The sequence below is a fragment of the Ovis aries genome, chromosome 8 (genome assembly GCF_016772045.2).
Source record: "Ovis aries strain OAR_USU_Benz2616 breed Rambouillet chromosome 8, ARS-UI_Ramb_v3.0, whole genome shotgun sequence".
Classification (NCBI taxonomy): domain Eukaryota; kingdom Metazoa; phylum Chordata; class Mammalia; order Artiodactyla; family Bovidae; genus Ovis; species Ovis aries.
The window spans coordinates 20685718-20705230 of NC_056061.1; the positions used below are offsets into that span (position 1 = coordinate 20685718).

At 39.9% G+C, this 19513-nt stretch overlaps 1 protein-coding gene and 1 long non-coding RNA gene across 4 annotated transcripts in view; one reads left to right on the plus strand and one right to left on the minus strand.

The window, feature by feature from the left end:
* ROS1 (ROS proto-oncogene 1, receptor tyrosine kinase) overlaps positions 1 to 19513 on the plus strand; it is a 126902-nt gene that overhangs the window by 91885 nt on the left and 15504 nt on the right. For all 3 annotated transcript variants that reach the window (XM_060419469.1, XM_042253283.2, XM_042253284.2), the window contains exons 35-42: positions 1754 to 1837; positions 5548 to 5680; positions 6959 to 7121; positions 8428 to 8492; positions 9425 to 9554; positions 16134 to 16231; positions 16447 to 16650; positions 18024 to 18158. In XM_060419469.1, coding sequence (XP_060275452.1) covers positions 1754 to 1837; positions 5548 to 5680; positions 6959 to 7121; positions 8428 to 8492; positions 9425 to 9554; positions 16134 to 16231; positions 16447 to 16650; positions 18024 to 18158 — 1012 coding nt within the window. The remainder of the gene's footprint in view (positions 1 to 1753; positions 1838 to 5547; positions 5681 to 6958; positions 7122 to 8427; positions 8493 to 9424; positions 9555 to 16133; positions 16232 to 16446; positions 16651 to 18023; positions 18159 to 19513) is intronic.
* LOC114116062 (uncharacterized) overlaps positions 1 to 19513 on the minus strand; it is a 60039-nt gene that overhangs the window by 12086 nt on the left and 28440 nt on the right. The window contains exon 3 of the long non-coding RNA XR_003590106.3: positions 9527 to 9649. This is a non-coding gene — a long non-coding RNA (uncharacterized LOC114116062). The remainder of the gene's footprint in view (positions 1 to 9526; positions 9650 to 19513) is intronic.

Genomic DNA, 19513 nt, shown 5'->3' on the forward strand with positions numbered 1-19513 from the left:
CAACATGTCCTTTTTCTCCTCAGTAACCGTCAGCTGATCTTTAATGCCTACCGCATTAAATCCATGCTCCTAGATGGAGTTCCAAGGTTGTTCGCAGTCTGGTTTTTATCCAGCCTTATTTTTCTGTTCCTGGTTCTCTCATCTGCTACACAACACACTTGAAACTCAACTTTGTCTCTTCCCCAATATCTACATCTTCCACTGGGTAGCCTATTTTTGTTTATAATACATCGTCTTTCTGATCACATAGGCTAGAAATCTCAGTACCATGTTTGATTTTTTCCCTCTATTCAGTCACCAAGTTCTGTTGACTTTATCATCTTGATTTCTATCTACTAAGTTCCCTTCTTCCTGTTTCTACTTTGGCTTTCCTAACTTAAGCTACCACTTCTTGCCCATGCTCTTGGCTTAACCCCACTGCTGACAGCTAATCCAGCTGAAGCATAAGCTGGATCACTGCACCGCTCTCTGAAAATCTTGAAGTGGCTCTCCATTCACTGCTTTGAGAATCAAGTACAAACTTTTCTGTGGCATTTAAGGCCTTCCATGACTTGCCCTCCAGTTGTGGTTCCTCTTTCCCAATATTTATCCTTACGGCTATAGCCATACCAAACTGGTAAACAAACAAACTAACTTCCATGACGCCATGTTCCCTCAGCCTCAGATGCAGGCTTGCACCACCTACCACTTGCCCCTAACTGGGATTTTCTTTCTCTCACTTTGTCAACTGAAATTCTTCTCATCCATCAGTACCCATTGTGATGCTTAACTGACACTCCTTAGAGACACACAGCACACTACTCTATGCAAACCTGAAGTCATTCTTATTTGCATTAGTTACCTGGAGAAGAGCTCCACAAACCTTTTCTGAAAGAACCAAATAGTAAATATTTTAGGCTTTTCAGGCTACATTCGGTCTCTGTAGCATCTTCTTTTTTTTCTGATAATATTTTTAAAATGTAAAAATTATTCTTGGTTCACGAGTAGTACAAAATCAGGTTACTGTGGCCAGATGTGGCCCACATGCCATAGTCTGCCAAGCTCTGGTCCTCAGGTCTCTTCTCAGTGAAACAGAGCAGGTACGAGCAGGTACCATGTTTTCACCAGGTGGCGCTAGTGCCAAAGAACCCGCCTGCCAGTGCAGGAGATGTAAGAGATGAGGGTTTGATCCCTGGCTCGGGAAGATCCCTTGGAGGAGGGCACGTCACCCCACTCCAGTATTCTTGCCTCAGGAATCCCATGGACAGAGGAGCCTGGCAGTCTGCAGTACATAGGGTCCCACAAAGTCAGACATGAGACAAAAGTGACTTAGCAAGCACACACACAGATCACGTTTTCATGTTTATATTCCTCAGTTCAATACTCATGGAATTAAATGTATATGAAGACGTTACAGAGGAAATAATGCTCCCAACATTATGATAAATGAAAGTTGAGACTTCTTTGTCCCAAATTCATTAAAAAGATTATTCATGTTTTATCAACCATTTTAAAGTAGAAGATAGGGTGGGTATATCCCAATGATATATTGGAAACCAGATCACTGGAAATGAAAAAAGAGAAAAAAAACCCTTGACTTTGATTACTCACAGTGTAAATATACTCTCTTCATGGATGATTTCAAGCTACTGATGGTTTAACTATTGGCTTGCAAAAATTCAGTAGGGGCTAACTTTGGCATATTCAGGCATAATACCGAGACAATCGAGTTTTACTTTTTGAATTATGTTCTTTTTCTCATTTATTTTATTAGATGGTTTTTGGATACCAGAAACAAGCTTTATACTTACTATTATAATTGGAATATTTCTGGTTATTTCAATCCCATTAATCTTTGGTGAGTATAATAGATTTAAAAATATATCAATAGGTAATAAACTGCTTACTTGATCATATTAATTGATTTATCTGAGTTTAATTTATATCTGATTAATTTTCTACATGAAATAGATTCATGAAATTCACAATGTCACCTTTGGCTATGCTTCAATAACCACTAAACCCTGTGAATTGTTTTTTTTTTAATCTGGGGTAACCATTTTATGAAAAATATATCCATATTTATACTTCACAGTATTCTTTAGGTAAAACCACTTGCTAAGGCACCAGCTTCTAGCTACTAAAAGCCTTTAAAAAAAGGCTTCTAGCTTTTTTTAAAACAGTATTACAGATTGGCTATATGACAAGTGTTTGTAACTTATAGTTTGAAAAAAGTGAAAGAAAAATAACTCTGGGTATAAAAAAAATGTAGGATTAAAGGGAGACCAGTGAAACCCTTGTTCAGGATAGTCTGGGTCTCCAGGCAGACAGCCTAGTTTAAAATGAACAGGGCCTCTTGCAGAAGATCCATTTCTGGCTTGTAGCATTCACTCTCACTTTTGGATGTCTGGTCTATTTGTTTCAAATCTCTGCTCATTTGTAAATAACCAGGAAAGTAGAGCAGTTTGGCTACATTGATAGAAAGCTAGCTGTTTCTCATCACTAATTTTATACTAATGTGTTAGTCTTAAAAGTCTTTCTTTAAACATTTAATAATGAGAAAATACAGGGACAGCCCCCAAAAGGTGATTAAACATTAGACCTATCAGGTTATCATACATCAGGGCTTCCCTGGGAGCTCAGTTGGTAAAGAATCTGCCTGCAATGCAGGAGACCCCAATTTGATTCCTGGGTTGGGAAGATCTGCTGGAGAAGGGATAGGCCACCCACTCCAGTATTCTTGGGCTTCCCTTGTGGCTCAGCTGGTAGAGAATCCTCCTGCAATGCAGGAGACCTGGATTTGATCCCTGGGTTGGGAAGATCCCCTGTAGAAGGAAAATGCTATCCAGTATTCTGGCCTGGAGTATTCCATGGACTATATAGTCCACGGGGTCATAAAGAATTGGACATGACCAAGAGACTTTCACTCTCAGGTTATCATGGTGGATCATACATCCTGCTTTATCCCCATCATTCCATTATAGTCATTACTATTACTTTCTTTCAGTCTCCTAAAATGTCCTGATTTGGATTATAAGATACACAGTCACTCTGTCATTAACATATGAGCCTCTGACATGCCGAAGCATTACAAAAAAGACATGATATTTACCAGAAACCAACATTCAAGCATATAGTCAGGAAATTGAGGCTTCTTTTTTTTTTAATAAATAGGGGAAATTTTAAGGAAAAGTTACAAACATAAAAGTTGAACTCTCTGGATAAAGAAAGGCAATATTTCACTCCATGTCCTAAATCTGTATTCTTTCCGAAAACTGATTAGAGGCATAGCTATTAGCATGTTGAAACTTGAATTGAGGTTTCTTTTCAAACATTCCACACCAGACAATATATGGAATATATGATTTCTTCAGCTAACTTGGAAAGCTAAAAATTTCAACTGACCCTGCCAGGATTTTAACCTGTGGTTCCAGGGAGTCTAAGTACTGCACAGCTGATGTTTGTGCCACTAAGCCAAGCCCCTCCAGAGTTACGCATATGACTGTAGTATATTTGGCAGTTGGCATATAGGCTTGACTATTTGCTTTCCTACTGGGAAGGAGTGTTACGTGAAGGCTCCTTCATCTGACCTTTGCCTGCCTACTTGTACATCACCATTGTCTAAACTCTTGACTCTAGTGGATGAACATGAGATAATTTCAGACAACCTGTTGTGCTTTCAAGACCCTTCATGGATATCTGACTTTCTCAGGACTTAAAAGTCTTTGTTCTACGTGGAACTCATGCGTTTTTGAGTAGAGCTAAGCTGATTTGGTTCTTTTGCTTTTAGTAGTAGTGCATGTGGTTTTACTGGTACGATTGTGTGAGTGCATGAGGAAAGATTGAGTTATTCAAATAATGAAAACACCAATTGTCTAAAAATTTGAATTGTGCGGATGGCTCTCATCAGTCATACTTATAAATACAAAATTGAAACAAAGATTTTAAAATAAGCATCGACAGCCTACTCTTTGGTGAGTGGTTATATCTACTGTGCAACTTGAGCCTTACACTGGGAGCGAAGGGAAATAAACTGTAATGGAGCTCTGTGACGACCTAGGGGAGTGTGATGGGGAGTGGGAGGAGAGTTCAAGAGGGAGGGGATATATGTGTATTTATGGCTGGTTCATGTTGTTGAATGACAGAAACCAACACGACATTATAAAGCAAGTATCCTCCAATTAAAAATAAATTTAAAAATATAATTGCTGACCTCAGGAGCTTGTCGTTTAATGGGGGAGGTAAGACATATTGCTTTCCCTTGTGGCTCAGCTGGCAAAGAATCCACCTGCAATGTGGGAGACCTGGGTTCGATCCCTGGTTGGGAAGATCCCCTGGAGAAGGGAAAGGCTACCCACTCCAGTATTCTGGCCTAGAGAATTCTGTGGACTGTATAGTCCATGGGGTCATAAAGAGTTGTACACGACTGAGTGACTTTCACTTTCAAGACATATCCTGTGCAAAAAGTAAAATAATGAGAGATGTGTTAAACAGCAATAAAAGGAAGTAGTAAATGGAGTGTAGAAGAGAGTGTCACAGCTATGCTGACTGATAGCCACAGTTGGTCTTAGAAGTTCAGAGATGAGATATCAACAGAGGTGGCAGAGGTCTTGGATAGCATCCCTGAGGATATGGAGTCTTGAGCTGGGTCTTTAAAAATGAAGGACAGGTGGTAAGAGCATTTCAGGTTTAGAAAAATTGCATTAGCATAGGTACTTAAGATCTTTTCCTGTGTGGGCCCGCAGATGGAATTTCGCTTGTGTAAAACTCTCACCTGTTGGGTGCAGAAGCTACTGCGGAATAAAGTTCAAATTTTAATCATCATCTCGCAAAGCATCCTTACTGTTTTCAACTTTTGTGTCAATATTCTAGTATAGATGGGCAATGTTAATGACATAAATGTATTTTAATCTTTGAAAAATATAACATGTTTTATGGTTATAAAAATAATATTTGCCCATTGTATGAAAAAACAATACAAATCACCCATGATTCCACAACTAAGGAGGACCACTGCTAACACTTGGTAGATTTCATTCTAATAATCTTTCTATATATGTGAGTATGTGTATTATGAAAAAGAAAGAATATATACTCTGTACTCTGCATTTTAAAAGAAAGCATGCTGTTATATGGAAAGCAGCCTTTAGGTCTGCTGAGGAGAATAACCTGGATGTATCTGGATTCAAAAATGAATTTGTTCACTAACAACTATAATGCAAATTTGTTTTGGTTTATTTTGATTCTAGGCTATGAGTGATTTTGTGAAATAAATTCTGATAGTAAGATACTTCCACGTGTTTATAACAGCAATCGGAAATATATTAAGATTTACACTGAGAAGTGAGATAAAATGTAATGTGGTATAAATTATACATTTTCATATGACTTTTTACCTGGATTTAGTTAGTTTTTCTATTATGGACCTATTTTTTTAAATCAAATTTGGTTATTCTATCAATAGTGTTGTTCAGTATAAACTTTAAAAATGTATTGTTAGCAGCCTTTTCTAAAGAAAAAGAAAGCAATATTTTATTTGGTAAATTATGCTTTGTTTTTTCTTGATAGTCTGGCATAGATTAAAGAATCAAAGCACTCCCAAGGAAGGGCTGACGGTTCTCATAAACGAAGACAAAGAATTAGCTGAACTTCGAAGTCTGGCCACTGGAGTAGGGCTGGCAAACGCCTGCTATGCGATACAGTATGTAACCCGGGCTGGCATTACGGGACACCTAGATGAAAAGCGTGTGCGTGCCAAGTCGTTTCAGTCGTGTTGGACTCTGTGATCCTATGGTGGGCAACTCTAAAAAGAGGGTCCATGAGTGCCACGTTGTCCAGGACTGTCCTGGTTTATGCTCAGTTTTCTGGCATATTAAAAAATAACACCCCCTTTCATTCTCAAATGTGACCTGGGATGGATGGCAAATTATGTTGTTATCCTATCCTAAGAAACATGAACAAAAATCAAATGTTTTCTAGTGTTTTAGCACATAATTTAAAAATAAGTAAAACAAAGAGATAAATACTACGTGGAAGGAAGTAGATGGCAATATGGTTGATTCGCCAAGAAGAGAAGGATTCTCTTGTGTGTGCTGTAAGTCAGTTTTTTTCTGTTTTCAGAAATTGTATGGGGATTGTCTATAAAACTTCTCTAAAATATATGAGGTTTTAACTTCCATTGTCATCATAATTTAAGACAATATTTAAATGTCTCATTTAAAAGACAGACACTATATTATGCTCCATGCAAAAAGGATTATACATAGTCATACGCCTTGTTTCTAGAAATTTATTTAAAGACATAAGAACACAGGACTTGGAATAGACACAGAGGTGACCTAAATATGCTTTTCAGAGATGTCTTTTCCCTGAGAAGATATGCAGCGTATCTGATTTTCAAGATTCTCTTTTAAAAGCTCAAAGCATTTTTAATGCTGATGAACTTTCTCCTCCTCATAATATTCCAAGTGAGAAACTTGACTTTCTAAAAGTTAATGTGATGGACAAGAAATGATGTTGCGGTCATAGTAAATTTTGTATTACATGAGAGATTAGGTGTATGAAGTAAAGTAAAACTTTGAGCGCAGAAGCTCAGCTGTTTATTACTAATTTGCAATAGCTTTTTATACAAATAGGTGACCTGAAGAAAATACGAACTGATAATTTTAACAAAACAAACTACAGTGAAAAATTTTGAGGCAATGCACTCACAGGCATGTTATCAAAAGGAAGCTGCCTAGAAGTGAAGTAACCTACTCTGTCTGGGTTTCAGAAGACAGAAGGAATATTCTAGAAGGTGGAATAGGACTGGAATAGGAATGCAGACACAACACCGTGTCACATTGAAGGCACTACAGTGTTTCCAAGCCAGGAGATTTTTCTTCCCTTTCTCCTCCTTTTTTATTCTCAAACACTAACACCCACATCCACTTATAAACCATATGCTTTTTGGGAGACTGAAAATAACGTTATTTTCCAGTACTCTTCCGACCCAAGAGGAGATTGAAAGTCTTCCTGCCTTCCCTCGGGAAAAGCTGACTCTGCGTCTCTTGCTGGGAAGCGGGGCCTTTGGAGAAGTGTATGAAGGGACAGCGATAGACATCTTAGGAGCTGGAAGTGGAGAAACGGAAGTAGCTGTGAAGGTAATGCGGCTCTTTTAACTCCCGGGCTTGTTATGTCTGCGTTATTGACAGGGACTTATTTAAATATAACAACGAGAAAAAGGGAGTGATCTTGACTGAAAAGATGACTAGGAGAAGGCAGAAGCCTGTCCATGGCTACGGAAATCACAGTGCTTTTTCCATTTCCTGCATGAGTTCTGTTATTAACAGTTACCTCTGAGGTTACTAATTCGCCAAGACCAGCAGAGAGTTTTTCCCTTCAAATATACTCTAAGACAACTGCGGTGCTTGGTGCTAGAGCAGGAAGTAAATATTTTAGACTTGCTAGCCAGATGGTGTCAGTTCTAGCTATGCAGCTCTGTCACTGCAGTGTGAGAACAGCCACAGTCAATATGGGAATGAATGAGTGTGGTTGTGTCCCAATAAAACTTTATTTATAAAAATGGAAATTTTCATTTCACATAATTTTCATGTGTTATGCAGTCCTCTTATTTTTTTATAACTTTTTTCAACCATTTCAAAATGTAACAAGTTAATTATACCTCAATAAAACTGGAAAAATAAAAATGTAACACCTATTTTCAGATTATAACTGTACAAAAATAGATGATAGGCTAGAATTGGTCCACAGGTTGTAGTTTGCTGACCCCTGTACTACAAAATTATTCATCATAGTGTATTCAAAAGGAAGTTAAAAGGAAGCACTGAAAATACTCTTGTATTTTTGTAAAACTTTCTTGTGATCAACAGGTGATGTATCTTTTATGTAACTGAGTAATATACTGATTATTGTTTGTTAACAATTTACTGCTTTGAGAAATTGTCAGAGAAGTTGCAAAATTCTCTCCATTTCCAGTTGATAGCATTTTAACATACTTTAATCTCAAGTGGTTTAAACAAGTGTTTCTTTTTCTTACATAACAAGATGGCTTCTGGCTTTGGTATAGTACTGTGTCAAGCCAGAGCTTGTATATCTGAAATTCTCTTGACTTTGAACGTGTGTGGTGCCTCACGGTTCCAAGATGGCTGTCAAAGAATCAAGCATCACATCTTCATTCAGGATATGGAAAGGGGGAAGGATAGTGTTAGATGTATATGTTCAGGAAAGTAAAAAATTTCCACACACCTCCTCAACAATTTACCCCTTACATTTCATTGATCAGGACTGAGTCATATGACCACCCTTGCTTGCAAGAAAGGCTGGGGAATTGGAGAACATAGTTGAGGATAAAGGTGGCTATTACAAAACAAAGCTTGTCTACATTAACCTAGTTAGCTCACAGAAATGTCTGCTCTACTGATTCTTGGCTTGTTTTATGTTGTGTAGACTTTGAAGAAAGGCTCCACAGACCGGGAGAAGATTGAATTCCTGAAGGAGGCACATCTGATGAGGTATTAGGCAGTTCTGAAATAATTTTCCCTTGGTATGGGTAGGAAGATTTTACATATGGTTAGCGGATTTTTAACTTTCAAAATCAGCTGACATCACAGATTATGTTCAAAATAAGCATGGCTGAAATTTAAAAGGAAGTATGTCTGGAGTGACAAGTATTCTGTAGAATAGGTTTTTATGATAGATTCTCTGAGTCTGGGCACAGGCAGTCCTTGGACAATAGGTCTTTTCTTTTACCTCCAATAAGAAGCATGTTTTGCAAGGGATTTCTGAGGCTGATAAGCTTTAAATATGCTTATGTTCTTCTAAATGTATAATCATAAGTCAAGTAGACCAAGTAAGGGAGAGTTCTCTTAAGCACAGTGACATCAATGAAACTATCGTTGGTCTTGATAAACTTGTCTTCAAGTTCGAGTTAGTTGATAGTAATGAAAACGACTCAGGTACATTTTAATAGCCCTGAGGCGGTGGTCAACAAGGTCCCAGGTTATGGGTTCTGACCATTAGACTGGGGCTTATTTGCTTTGACCTCTTGAGAAAACAGTTGTAGCCAAAACTGTGTGTCTGAATTGTTTCTCTAAAAGGGAGAGAATTATTTCATATTTGTCATGACCAAAAATGTAGTGTTTTTTAAAATGTCTTCTGAAGAAAGGTATTAGTTAAAGTTACTTCTTTTTCCCCCAAACATAAAATACTTGATATAAATGCCACTTCTGAAACTACCCCTATTCTATCCACATGCCTTGGCCACTAGGGGCTGCAATATTACCTCTGTAAGGCAGGCATGAAAAGGAGGCTTTCATTTATTAGAGGGAGGAAAAAGATTAGGGGTTGAAAGGAAACCAGAGATAAAGATTTGCTGTTTCACAAAGGCCTTCACAAGACTTCTGTCGCTGACATGTCAACCTGCCTGTCTGTTTCCACCTTTTAGCAAGTTTAATCATCCCAACATTCTGAAGCAGCTTGGAGTTTGTCTGCTGAACGAACCCCAGTACATTATCCTGGAACTGATGGAAGGAGGAGACCTTCTTACCTATTTGCGTAAAGCCCGGATGACGCCGGTAGGAAATGGGCTCCACGCTATTGGTTTGGTAACGCAGATGACCTTTAAGTTCCTTCTTAATCTTCTTTTAAATTCAATAGACTGCAGTTTTGCCTGATGGTAGAAATTTAGAAGACTTCCATCAGAAAAATTCTTGTATTTCCTTCATGTTGGATTACTCAAACTAGAACCCTGGGCTAATGTCTGGCCTTTTCTGGCTGATTGAGCCTGTTTTTAGTATCTAATGGAAAAATAGGTTCCCCACCACCACCACGCTGCCAGAATCGTGTTCTCTCAAGAACAGAGAGTGTGTGGAGTTTCTCTGTACTTAATTTACCTGCCTTTATGTCACAAATTGAAGTTTCCAGCCCTCATGTCTTTACCAAGTGCTAGGTTATATGCCCTCCCAGCTGACATTTGCCATATGGATTTTCACAGGCATCTCAAAAACAGATCTCTTGATGTCATGCATCCTCCTTCATGCCCCCCATCCAGTTCCTTACTTTCTCTTTTCCTACCATCATGCTAGTAGGTCCTATCTGCTCTGGGGTTCCTCTTACAACATGCAGCCCCAGTCCATCCTCTGCATCTCCCGCAGGCCGCGAGCCGCACCCTGCACAGGTCATCACTGGAAATCCTGTGGCCTGCAGGTTGAATCAGGCTCGGCGGGGAGGGCAGTGTCTCAGCTCCTATGGAATTTGCTTTAGGTCTCAGATGAGAAACACCTGAGACAAAACAAGTAACTAAAATTTAAATCTATAGTTTTAAAAATTCTGTTTTTTATTTCTATCAAATACATGTGCGTGCATGCATGCTAAGTTGCTTCAGTTGTGTCTGACTCTTGACACCCTATGGACTGTAGCCTGCCAGGCTCCTCTTTCCATGGGATTCTCCAGGCAAGAATACTGGAGTGGGTAGCCATTACCTTCTCCAGGGGATCTTTCCAACCCAGGGATTGAACCCAGATCTCCTGCATTGCAGGCAGATTCTTTACCGTCTGAGCCACTAGGGAAACCCATCAAAGTACAAATTTTATGCCTTAAAAACTAAACTATATGACAAGGTTTATGATAAAAAATAGGTGTCTGCTCATTCCTTCTGGTGTTTACCTCTAGGTACCTAGGTGCTCTGTGTATATGGTACACAGTGAGTTTTCAGCCTTAGGGGAATCTATTGACTGTCTACCATGAGAGGCAAAGATTTAACCTGTTAGTCATGTACCAGCCCAGCCCCATCAGCTCTACACACAGAAAAACTTCTTTTTCCCTGTTCTTTGACAGTCACCCCAATTTGCAGATAAATCACCTTTGCAGGTCTATATTGCTATGCCTATTTAATTATTATTTGCTAGATACTCAAATACTATGGCTGTGATTTTTCTCTTGAGTAGTGTAATAAATGCCTCTTTCCCCCCATTTGTTTAGCTTTCTGTATACCTAAACTTTCTGGCAGAATTATAATCCTTTCTCAACATGGTTAAATGTATCAGATAATCCAGCTTCTCACAGTTTTTACCCTAGACACTTCCCTCATGGAGTTGATATGGGCACTTTGTCTTCTGGTCTCTACAGTGCTATTATCTAGGGGTTTCCTTCACGTTTACCCTGGTAATTTCCATGTTGGGCCCTTATTTCCTCAATTCCATGACTTTATTCTGTTTTAGAAAAGAGAAAGCACAAGAGGCAAAAATCTCCTTTTTTCCCCCCCGCTTTGAGGAAATGTTCTTTTTCATTCCCTCACACTGGGTTAATGATTTGCTGTGTTCTAGGTTGAGAATCCCTTTTCCTCAAAACTAAATCCTCTTTGTCTTTGTTTTCTAGCTTCTACAATTGTCTTTAAAACCTTTTATGCCATTCTGATTCCTGGACAATGATCAGTGACCTGATTTTTGCCCTTCTCTTTGGAAAATTTTAGAAACTTCTCCTTATCTGTGGTACTTTTTACTCATCTGGATGCTCAGCCTGGAAAATCATGTCTTTCAGTTCTGGAATTTTTTTCATATCATTTCTTTGGCAACTAACTCTTTGTTTTCTTCATTTCTTTGTTCTAAAAATCCTATTATTTGGATAATAGTCATCTTTGTTTTATCCTTTTATTAACTATTTTCTCCTATTTTCTACTCTGCATTTTTGCTCTCAATTTTGGTATATTTCCATAACTTTGAAATAGAATTCCACAGACTCATTCTTATATTTTGACTGCCTCTTAAAATAGTATTCTGATTTTTCCATACATGCAAAATCTTCTTTTATCTTTCCTAGGATACTAATTATAGTGGTGTTTTTTTTTAAGTGTTAATTTGCTTCCTACATTGTCTTGACTTCCTTTTTGCCTCTTTGTTCTGGGATCTGTTTGTAATGTGAGAGGCTTTTCTCAAATGTGTGGTGATTTGTGGCCAGTCTGCATATTTAATAGTGCGCCCTAAGGAGCTGATTGGAGCCTATGTGTCCGAGCAGCTTCCTTTTGTTGTCAGGTGGGACTGTGCTGTTCCGTTGGGGTCCCCTAATGACAGCATCTGGATGTCTTCCCTGGCATATGCCAGTCTCCCCCAGAGAGGAGTCTGCTGGTCTCCTGCTTGGGCAATGAATACATGAGCCTCAGTTCAGGGGGTCAAGCAGGGAAGAGAGCTGGGGGGTCTCAAGGTTCGGAATGAAGATGCTTGTTTAATTCCCTTCTCCATTTTCAGGACAGAGACTCAGCATGACTGGTATCTTTGAACCTGGAGTTGTTTTGGTTCTGTGTGTGTGTGTGTGTGTGTGTGTGTGTGTGTGTGTGTGTGTGTGTGTGTGTGTGTGTGTGTGTAGCGGGTGGTGGTGGGGGTGCGGTTTGCAGAGAAAAGCCTCCTGATGCAGTGAGGGGCTCTAGTTAGCCCATAAACAAGCTTTTAAGTATTCACCTTGCTCTTCACCATACTGCTCACCCCTGCATTCAGAGATAGTTGCTGCCTTCAATTCTAGAGTACTTGTAGGGTTCTATAGTGAAAAAAAATCTCTTAATTCTTGCTGTCTTCTCTGCAGGCAGGTAGCTTTCATTTCTATGGGCTCTGCTAAATGACCATGCCTCCATCTGCTTTCCTTCCTCTAAAACGTTGGCCCGTGCTCTATCTCTTCTCATCTGTTCATCCTCATGAGATTGTAACATTCCCTCTATAAGGTCACTTTAGTAAGGTTTGGGAAGAGACTTTAATAAGAAAGTTTCTCGGTAGCTTTCTTCTTTTAGTTTTTTGTTGGAGAGAGAAGAGACAATGAAGATGGGCTGAAAGCACTCACAGCGCTGCTTTTCTCTAATGAATCCCATTCAGCTAGTGTCTGAGTGGCTCTGATGATCGGTTTTCAAGTGCACGTCAGTCCTTCTGTTGTCTTTCCTGCTGGCTACCCAGGCAGCTTCCATGCTTGTCTCCCTTGCCAGGACCCTATAGGACAGGGTGCCCTTAGGTGCTCAGTGCTAGAATTAAGGTCTGGGGTCTGCAGCAGAGCACTACAGGCTCTAAGCTCTCATCAGGCTAAGTTCATGTGGGGCCAGCCGTCTCTCCACAGAGGGTACTCAGAGGCACCTTTCTAGATTTTCCACAAGCATCGTTCTCTCCATCCCTGCTCTGAGACTGTTTTGTTGAGTTGAATGCCTAGGGATTGACTGCAACTGGGTTTATAAACCTTAGGCTAGTCCTTCATTTTCAGGATACTCAGTTTCTGCATCTGTAACATGGAATATTGAATCCAAAACTTTCTCAGCTCCTTTTAACTTTGACATTGTAAGATAGAACTAACATTCTAAAATGTACTTAGATAGAAAAAGTGAAAAAACAAAAAGAGTGAAAAAAGAAAATAAAAACCAAAAAAGCTCTATCAAAAAAAGCTCTACAGAATACAAATCCATAGCCAGATACAATTCAATTCATGAAATTTCTGCTGCATATTTATTTCATTTAATACAGCAGTGGGGGATGTGGCAGTTGCTTTCAAAGACCTTGCCAGTATGGTAGGGTGGGTAAGTCACATGGGAATAACTCATTTAAGGTAGAATTTAAGGTAGAAAGAGGGAAGGTTCATTAGAATGGAGTAGAGAATATACTGCTGAAGCTCAGCTAAGAGAGAGAGATGTTACCTACTGGGAAGATGCAAAAAGGTTGCATGATGGAGGTCTTCTGTTTGGGACACAACCAAGTTGCAAGATAGAACAGTTTCTGAAACTACACCCATATGAGTTATAAAAGGCTTTGACTAGGGATAGACTGAGAGAGAGATTCGATATATCTGGAGAGTTGGCAAGAGAAGACAGATGCCCAGGGTAGCATCTGGAGTTAAAGAGGCCTGACATGGAGTGATGAGGTGTCCCAATAGGTTGTCACAGGGACTAATAGGTATAAGTTGTAGTTAGAGATCCAGGCAGGCAAGGAGCATCTGAAAATCTGTCAGCAGAGGACAAGGTACCAGCCATCAGACTGTCATTCAGGAGGAGGATTCTCTGGGAAGAATGTCTTCAAGAATAGAGTAGGTTTTGCCAGGAGTAAAGCAGGGTTCTGTTCGTCGAGGGGCCAGTGAACCTGAGAGGAGACCCGGCAGGGACTCAGACACAAGGCTGTGAGACAGGCATCTGGTCGACCGTGAAGGGGCTGCAGGGGACAGATTCTTGGGAGTAAAATCGGGTTGAGTTATAACATGTAGGTGTGGTTGAGTGGGATCATGGCAATACTGAGTCCCAGATCATCAGGATTCTTCCTACTCTGAGGACAAGACATGAGCTTGTCAGAGCAGGCAGAGGGAGCAATATTTAAGAGCACCCGTCTATGAGGAATCAAGGGGTTTCAAGGTTGTGAATCCTTTGAGATGCTCAATGAAGGATGTTGATGGAAATGAAGCATAGGGAAGGCCTTCCAGGAATGAGAGCAGGGATAATGTACAGAGGCTGAGAAATGCAGAGCAGGTGTAAGGAGCTGCAAATGGCCCAGTGTGACCGAAGCACAGATTGTGGGATGAGAATCTATGGAAAATAAATAGATGTGAGGAGAGGCTGGTGCAGCCTGGGGCTTCCATGGAGGCTTACTCAAGGATCTCTAATAGACTCTGCAGGCAGTGGGTCACAACAAAGTGAGCTAATTAAAGCACAGGGGGCTGGAGACATGGGAAGTTTGGGAAGCGTCAGATAGGGATGATAAAGGCTTGAAATAGGGTAATTTCAGGGAAATAGTAAGGAACAGACATATGAATATAGCCTCCAGGAAGGAACTTTGAATTTTTTCCATATGGTTCTAATAAAAACTCCAACTGGCTTTTTCCATGTAGAAATCATTGCAGCTAGTATAGGCTCAACTATGTGTTTGTGCTGGTTCTCCTAGATGAGAGGGGTAATCTGTGACCTTGAAATAGAGGATCGCTAGCAATTTCTGTGGGGCTCATATGGAGAACAAGCCCATTCTCATGCGTGACATTGGGCCAATAGTTCAGTTCAGTTCAGTCGCTCAGTCATGTCCGACTCTTTGCGACCCCATGAATCGTAGCACGCCAGGCCTCCCTGTCCATCACCAACTCCCGGAATTCACTCAGACTCACGTCCATCGAGTCAGTGATGCCATCCAGCCATCTCATCCTCTGTCGTCCCCTTCTCCTCCTGCCCCCAATCCCTCCCAGCATCAGAGTCTTTTCCAATGAGTCAACTCTTCGCATGAGGTGGCCACAGTACTGGAGCTTCAGCTTTAGCATCATTCCTTCCAAAGAAATCCCAGGGTTGATCTCCTTCAGAATGGACTGGTTGGATCTCCTTGCAGTCCAAGGGACTCTCAAGAGTCTTCTCCAACACCACAGTTCAAAAGCATCAATTCTTTGGCACTCAGCCTTCTTCACAGTCCAACTCTCACATCCATACATGACCACAGGAAAAACCATAGCCTTGACTAGACGGACCTTAGTTGGCAAAGTAATGTCTCTGCTTTTGAATATACTATCATAATTACTACTTATGAGAGCAGCTACTGTTTATTAAGTTCCTGGTATGTCCCACCAGATTACATATCTCATCTCAGACCCAACACAATCAGTCTTATTGTTCCCATTTTATACATGAGAAAGTTGTTTAGTGCATTAAGTCCTGTAAGCAAGTTCACACAACTTGTAAGTAGCAGCAATAGGTTTTACTAACATGGTCCATTTGACTAACACCCTGAGAGCTTTCCAATGAAGAGTCTACATTGCCTCAGCTTATTAAACATAGTCTTATTTATGTATATTTTGGTGGAAAGCCTATTAAATATAGCTTTTTCCTCTGTTTGAATTCCTTAACCGTAACAAAAAATTCCTTTAAAACATCATATACATGCAGTCATATGTATGCGTGAATGCTAAGTTGCTTCAGTAGTGTCCGACTCTTTGCAATCCCCCAGGCTCCTCTGTTCATGGGATTCTCCAGGCAAGAATACTGGAGTGGGTTGCCGTGCCATCTTCCAGGGGATCTTCCTGACCCAGGAATCAACCTGTGTCTCTTAAACCTGTCTCCTGCATTGGCAGGAGGGTTCTTACCACTAGTGCCACCTGGGAAGCCCAGCCATATTTATATATAGTGCAAACTGGAAAAGTGCCTGTAATTTTTCTTTTGTTTCCTACAGTTTCATGGTCCTTTACTCACCTTGGTTGACCTCGTAGACCTATGTGTAGAAATTTCAAAAGGCTGCGTCTACTTGGAGCAGATGCACTTCATTCACAGGTGTAGTGACTTTATGGACACTGGGTTCTTATGAATATTGATACAATAATCACCTTAGTTTGGGTGAAACTTATAAGATAATTAACATTTTCATTCCTTCAAGATAGCAATACTTTCTGTTAAAATCTCTCTTCTCTCCAGACCTACTAGGGTTGCTTGTCTGATCTCTGGAACTTCATTGTTATTATTATTATTAAATATAGCTTCTGCTGTAGGGATCTGGCAGCTCGGAATTGCCTTGTCTCCATGAAAGACTATACCAGTCCATCACGGACAGTGAAAATTGGGGACTTTGGACTCGCGAGGGACATCTATAAAAACGATTACTATAGGAAGAGAGGAGAAGGCCTGCTTCCTGTTCGGTGGATGGCTCCAGAAAGTTTGATGGATGGAATCTTCACTACTCAGTCTGATGTATGGTGAGCTTACAAGGCACAGGGAAATGTGGGCAGCACCGTCAAATATGAGAGCCAGAAGGGACCTTAAAAGGTCATCTTGTTTCGTATATGAGAGAACACAAGACCATAGAGGTTGAGTGGTTTTCCTCAAGCTAAAGTGAAAGCTAGAGGGCAAGAAGGGGCTATTCCTGGGTCTCAGCAGTTTATACCAATTCTTTTTGATCCTTTAGCTTACTGGTGTATGTTCAAGAGATCCATTTATTTCAGCTATCTTATTACTCTTCAAAAATGTAGAGGCTATGACTAATAGGAATTGGCACCTATGAATTAATGTCCAAGTTTGTGTCCAAATGCCTACTATTTTGGGATGTTTGGTCATTAATTTACAAGCAGAATTTAAATCTTGGATCTCAGAAAGATTAGGACATGAGGGAGGTTTGGACAGCTCTTTATTATGTGAATAGAACCCCTCCTTTCTGCTTGTTGACCCCAAACTTTTGATTAGAGCTGCTCAGAATGTAAAGATGTATCCAGTAACTTAAAAAGTAATTTTATTCATTTATTTCTTTGGCTATGCTGGGCCTTCGTTAATGCTTGGGCTCTTCTCTAGATGCGGTGAGTGGGGGCTACTGGAACGGGGCTGCTACCTAATTGTGGTGTGTGTGGTTTCTCTTGTTGCAGAGCACAGGCTCTAGGGCACTCGGGCTTCCGTAGTTGTGGCTTGTGGGCTCAGTACTTGTGGCTCCCGGACTCAAGGGTGTCACAGAGCCAGTAGTTGTGGCACACAGGCTTAATTACCCTGAGGCACATGGGGTCTTTCCAGACCAGGAATCAAACCCATGCAAATCACTTGCGTTGGCAGACAGATTTTTCACCAGGGAAGCCCTCCAATAACTTGTAAGCTAGACTGGACCTCTGCAAAATCGGGGATAAGATAAAGTTGGCCCTCAGTTTGCCAGTTTTTATGCATGCCTTCCCTCTCCACTTTTGCTAGCACTCAAACTCAAGTAGATGAAAAGCTTTCTTGCTCACCCCTAGTGTGTTTACATAATGAAGCTATGAAAACCATAGGTATTGCAGGTCTGTGGTGCACGTTCAGCCGGGAAGGAGGAGCAAAGTGTGTGTGTGTGTGTGTGTGTGTGTGTGTGTGTGTGTGTGTGTGCCCCTACTAAGCCTTCCTGTCACCTTTGAAGTGTTGCTAGTAGGCAGTTGTTTGTTCTACTTTTTCTTGAGGTTGGCTTGCTTTTAAGTCTCCCATTTGCCTTTTATGGGGCCAATAATGCCAATCACAAAGTAGAGTCTTGATAGCCCCAGGAATAATTATGTTGGAAAAACTACTGTAAACATGATGTTTGTAATAAGTATAATTAAAGCAAACTGTTTAATATCCTTAGGTCTTTTGGAATTCTGATTTGGGAAATTTTAACTCTTGGTCATCAGCCTTACCCAGCTCATTCCAACCTTGATGTTTTAAACTATGTGCAAACAGGAGGGAGACTAGAGCCACCAAGAAATTGTCCTGATGATCTGTAAGTTAATTATGTTCCCATAAGCATCTCAAAAACAAAAACACATGTACATGCCTTCTTATGCTTCATTGGTATGGTATTTTTAAATAAAAACTGGAGTTCATATATTTGTATATCCTATTTAAAATATAAATTGATTGTGACATTTAACTCACTAAATATATGATGATTTCTTTTTATTTATATATATATATATATACATAATACTTTACTGCAGAAGCAGAATCTAGAACAACAGAATTGTTCTGATTTGACTAACATCTTAACCTGCATAAAGGTTCTCTTAAATAGGAATATATTGTTTAAAAGCTGAATTGCTTTTGTTAATAAAGCTGATATTGGGATATACTACTACTAAAAATATATAACAATCTATATAGGTTGTTACCTATTTATGAACTTAACATAGAGTAAGTATTAGACTCTATCAAATTGGTCCTGGCAACTACTGAATTCTAGTAGATTTGTGATCCTTGGAACAGTTGGTGATTTTGATCTAATTATAAAGGGAAAACACACCAGGTTATTTTGCTGTGTACTAATCTACCTTCTTGTGAACAATGTTTTAGCAGAAATAGGAAGTCTTGACACTTTTTCTAAAAGATGTCTTACCCAAGATGTTTCTGAAAGAACATAGATTCAACAAGTATAGACTCCTCTGTTATATGTACACCAAGCTACAGACCGTGGAATACAGAGGCGTTTAAACCAGAGCCACGGCTCTTCAGCATCTCCAAATGTATTTTGAAAGAACAGACACACACATGGAGCAGTTGGATAACAAGCCAACATGTAATAAAGTGCTAAACTGTGTGGTACAGACAAGTGCAAGAGGAATTAGCAGTATGCGGATACACACCATGGCTGTACTGCCTTGACTGTGCTGTGTTATTTAGAGGATTATTCAGACTGGAGCCAAAAGATGATTAAGAACTGGGCACCTTGGTTGGATGTCCTGTGGGTGAATGTTTTTGAATTATTTAAATCTTCCAGCTCAAAGAAGATTGGAATCACTGTCTGTTTCTGATTTAGCTTTTATAGCCTCTGGGATATTTACAGAAGGATCAGTTATACACATATCTGAACAAGTTTGGTGGCAGTGCCTAAAAATATGATTCATGATCCTTTTGGGGCAGATGGAAAAACTTCTGTAAGTTAGGGGTAAGAAATTTATATAAAAATTTTAAAAAGTTAGTCTAGGGCTTGAGGAAAACAAACAAACAAACAAACCTAGCATTCCTAAGTATGAAATACATTTGTATCAAGTAGTTAGCAAACTAATCACTGTTTTGCACCTCTTATACATCTACTGAATACTCAGAAAATTTCCCCCAAATTTCAGTTGCACAAAATTT